Source organism: Alosa alosa, chromosome 19, assembly GCF_017589495.1.
Source record: "Alosa alosa isolate M-15738 ecotype Scorff River chromosome 19, AALO_Geno_1.1, whole genome shotgun sequence".
Taxonomy (NCBI): Eukaryota; Metazoa; Chordata; class Actinopteri; order Clupeiformes; family Clupeidae; genus Alosa; species Alosa alosa.
The window spans coordinates 70,001-75,000 of NC_063207.1; the positions used below are offsets into that span (position 1 = coordinate 70,001).

Sequence of the window (5,000 nt, forward strand, 5' to 3'; positions counted from 1 at the left end):
TCATCATCATCATCATCATCATCATCATCACCCTCACCACCATCACCAACGCTTTTCTGCTTGGAGTTGAACTTTTTTCGTTTTAAGGCGCTTGAGGCGCTCAGATTATGTGCTTACGTAATTGCAAAAGGGTTCTTCAATGTTATGTGCTTACGTAACTGCAAAAGGGTTCTTCAATGTTTTCTCAGTTACCATTTTAAAATGAAATCAGATAGCAAACAGAATGTGTCTTTGGAACATTGGATAAATATTGCTTTAATTCTTCAAAAGTTGTGAACCCTTTTGAAATTATGTAATCTGAACACTGATGCCCTGAATAATAAAAACAATGCAACTGATCTCAGCTGGTATTCTGACTATAATAGAATGGACATTTGTAAGTGACCCCAAACGTTTGACCAGTAGTGTAGGTATGTGTGTGTGTGTGTGTGCATTTGTTGTGTGTTGTGTTTGTGCTTGTGTGTGTGTGTGTGTGTGTGTGTGTGTGTGTGTGTGTGTGTGAGAGAGAGAGAGAGAAAGAAAGAGTGTGTGTGTACGTGTGTTTGTTAGTTTGTGTGTGTGTATGTGTGTTTGTGTGTGTGTGTGTACATTTGTTTGTTTGTTTGTGTAAGTATGTGGATGTGTGTAAGTGTTTGTGCTGTGTGTGTGTGTGTGTGTGCGCGTGCCGCGCATGCGTCGCGTATATGTGTGCGCAGCGTGTGTGTGTGTGTGCTTGCGTCGCATGCGTATGCAGCATAATGCGGCGTATGTGTGTGTGTCAGACATGGGGACTCGAGTCACATGACTTGACTCGAGTCCGGGCTTGGAATCACATTTTTAAGACTTGAGACTTGCTTGATCAACATGTATAAAATATTTCGACTTGACTTTGACTTGCTATTCATGACTTGAGACTTGACTTAGACTTGAAACAAATGAATTGAAATAACTTGACTTTTTTATTTTTTTCATAGATATAGCATTGAGTGCCAAATACATAATATTACGTTTTTCCTTCCCATCGTTGGAGTCCCAAAAGCGTAATATTAAGTTTTAGCTTTTTTTTTTTTTTAAATTACGAAACTAGACACTCTAACACACCTTATATGTGATTTTTGGGAACTCTGTGATGAATGGAAATGAAATTTATGACGATCGAGAAAACTCATGAAAACGCACTATCTGGACATTTTATCTGGACATTTTATCATAACTTCGGTTGCGGCTTTGGTCGAGATCAGTGGCGAGATGCGCGTCAGCTCAAAACCAGGCCATCACTAGGTGGCAGTCTATGGGTCACTTCCCGGAAACTTTACAGGCAACACTTTATATTTTATGAAAGGCGTTATACTGTATCTCCATTTCTAGAAAAAAACAGCGATTTTGATGAAAACTAGCCGCACTGTTTAGCTTTGGGATTTCTCAGGAACAGAGGCGTGTAGAAATACCGCGGTTTACACCCACTGAGAGCTTAAAAGTCTCACCCTTCTGAGCGAGCCATTGTATGTGTTCATAGCTATAACACAGAATATGCTGTGGCTGTACAAAATCATCAACAATGGTCTAGATTGCATTAAACTCTGGGACAAAGCTTCAAAAACAGCTTGGCATTCAATGAGTTAAGGAGTTCATTTTAACGATTTTAGAAACATGCTATGTGTCAAGCACTGGCGAACCTGTCATTGTACCAAATTGACGCCGACGCGACCCGATCAACAGCAAGTGCTAGAATCAATTGAGAACAGACTGAGGTAGGCTAACTTCCAAATATGGGAAGGCTCTACGTTTATACCAAAACATAAACTAATGTTTCTATTTCACAGATGATGTACCCACAATTCAAAGGAGAAATGAACAGCAGTCTGCAAATGTGCAAATAAGCGACATAACCACCACCACGTTGATTTCATCCGAAGTTAGTTGTATTTAGAACCCTAGCGCGCCAAATTTGGAGGCATGTTAAGAGTTGCCTTTGAATCTATTATGCTTTTAGTTAACGCCATATTAGTTTAAAATGTGTGAAATGGAAAGTGAAACATTTTTCTTGTAACAAAGTTTAATCTTGATATATAGCAAAAATGTTGCCAATGCAACCTAAAGTAAATACTCTTTCTCCCTCCCCCCAACCACGTCCCTGTTCCATACGTTTACAGCCTATGGGGCAGCCATTCCACTGGATTAGCACTCTGGACTTGTAACCGGAGGGTTGGCCAGTTCGAACCCCCGACCAGTAGGCGTGGCTGAAGTGGCCTTGAGCAAGGCACCTAACCCCTCACTGCTCCCCGGCGCCGCTGTTGTTGCAGGCAGCCCACCGCGCCGATTATTGTGTGCTTCCACCACCGTGTGTTCACTGTGTGCTGTGTGTGTTCACTAATTCCCGGATTGGGACAAATGCAGAGACGCTAAATTTCCACGGGGATCAAAGAGATATATATACCTACTTACTTATAAAGCGGTAGGCTAACAACGGTAAGTAGGCCTAGCTAACTGCCAGCAATCAGCATAGAAAAGTAGCTCCCTTCACATGTTAGGCTTGTGTATATTATGATATAGCATTGACGGTCCAAACCCATTGCACTGTCGCTACTTGTCAAAGTTTGGCAGTGACGCCGGGCGGCATGCTTGATTGAATGGGATTAGTTCACTTTTTCAACATTATTGGTTCCTGAGATGCGGACAGGTCAGACAGGTAATTTGAACTGTTTGAATATATTTCCATGATTTGATGTGCAGCTTAGGCTAACTAATATTTGAGGCATATTGAAACAATAATAGGCTATTTTTAATACAAGGATACAAGGAAGTTTATTGTCACATGCATATAGTTACTGGAAGTAAGAAATGCAGTGAAATTATGTCTAGTGTCAGCCTTTTGTGCATTAATGGGGTGGGGTAAAAGTGCAGCAGAAGAGGGTTTAGTAGATTAAGTGGCAAGGGCTGCATAAGAAGGTGGGGAGGATTGGGATTGGGGGCACCAACAAGGAGCACCCAAGAGCAACAGGGACAAGGAAAAACTCCCTTACCAAGGAAGAAACCTTGGGCAGATCCACGGCTCAAGGGGCTAACCCAACTGCTAGGGGTCTTGGTGTGTGTGTGTTGGGGGGGTGACAAGAGAGATGGGATAGTGTGCTGTATATGTGGGGAGAGGGCAGTGTGCAATATGTGTGTTGGAGAAGCTTCCTCATGAGACAATCTGCTGTGTATGTAGGGGAGAGGGGGGGGGGCAGTGTACTGCAAGTATGGTGAAGGGACTTACTAGGCCATCCTTAAAAATATTCTTGTTTGCAGTAACAGCCAAAAAAATAAAAAAAATGGGTCAAGATTCAAGGTAAAAAAAAAAGTACAATTATGGTCATGGTGATTACGTAGGTATGAATTTAAACAAATGTGCATATTGTGACGTAACTGACTGGGTCCTCAACCCGTGCCTTCAGGCGCATCACTGCAAACCTCAATCTGATGCAGGTTATGTAGACCAGCCTTTAGCAGAAACGTTTGTTTTCTTTTTTTGTCGGCCCGCGGTATCTTGAACTGCGGAGCAAATTATCAGACGAAGCACCGGGCCTAATTTCACTCCACGACTCCGCGGACCATCAGTCTCCACGTTGCAGACCCATATTTTGAGAAATACTGAATAGACCACAACCAATTTCAATTCTTCAATACGGTCACCGTTAGACTAGAGGAGAGAAGGGATGGGAAAAGATCTGGGCACAGTTCTTGCAGAACTTTGTGCCAAGTAATGAGCGTTGTCGAGATGTTTGTGTGAATGAAACAAAGCGTGTAGGCCATAGTGTGACATCGTAAACCAATGGTGTACAGATGGCGCCACAGGGTTTTATTTAAGAGAGCCCTACGTTTGTATGTAGGCAATTTATATTCACAATACTTAGGCCTACTAAAATAAATAGTATTTTATTTGTATTGGTTGTTTAGAGTAAAAAAAAAAAATAAATTAGGTCTTATACTAAGTTTACAACCCGACAGAGTCGATTAGTCTAAAGGGAAAAAATAAATATTTGAATTGGGTTCATTGACGGGAATTGGAATTAAGTTCTGACAAACTAAAATATTACCCAGGATAATAGTACTGTATGTATGATGTATGTGGTGACAGTGAAGATATGTGTGTGGGCGGGAGGGGGTGGAGCAGTGACGTATTATTGACCAATATGCGTGTGTGGTGTGTGTGTGTGGGTGGGTGGGGGCAGTGTGCTGTAAGTATGTAGAGGATGTGTGTGTTGGAGAAAGATCCTAGAAGACAATGTGCTGTGTATGTAGGGGGCAGTGTGCAGCAAGTATGTAGAGGAGGCTTGCCACCAGCAACGGCAATCGTATACATTTCATCTTATTCTAGAAACACACGTTTAGATGTAGGCTTCATGGGGCTTCCAATGAATGCAATGTCTATTTGTTGTTAAAAATAAAAAACTCCAGCAGTTCATAACTAACCCTAATGACAACTTATTTTAAAATGAAAACATGGTAAATCATCATGAATTTCAATTGCTTGACTTATGACCAAGCTAAGACTTGACTGACTTGTGACTGGTCACAAAAATGACTTGGACTTACTTGAGACTTGAAGGTTAAGACTTGAAGACTTGCTTGTGACTTGCACATGTGACTTCCTCCCACCTCTGGTATGTGTGCGTGTGTGTGTGAACATTTGTTTGTTTGTTTGTGTATGTGTGTGTGTGCTTGCGTGCGTGCGTGCATATGTGTGTGTGTTTGCGTGCGTGCGTGCATATGTGTGTGTGTGTGTGTGTGTCTACCTGCTCTCCAGGATGGCATTCTCCACATGGCTGCTTGTAGGTTGGGACCTCTGACTCATCGCCGACAGGAAACGCAGAATGAGCTTAGTGCTCTCGGTCTTTCCTGATCCACTCTCTCCACTTCACACACGCACACACACACACACACACCACCACACCTAGCTACATACACCTAACACACACACACAAACACACACACATGCACACACAAGCTCACGCACACACACACACACGGACACACGCACA

The 5,000-nt window shown here is 42.4% G+C and overlaps 1 protein-coding gene across 1 annotated transcript in view; it reads right to left on the reverse strand.

Annotated features, from left to right (window-relative positions):
• The window catches only part of myo10 (myosin X), a gene marked incomplete at its 3' end in the record, with an annotated part of 112,684 nt that overhangs the window by 69,994 nt on the left and 37,690 nt on the right, over positions 1–5,000 (reverse strand). Inside the window, exon 5 of the mRNA XM_048228208.1 lies at positions 4,755–4,874. Coding sequence (XP_048084165.1) covers positions 4,755–4,874 — 120 coding nt within the window. The remainder of the gene's footprint in view (positions 1–4,754; positions 4,875–5,000) is intronic.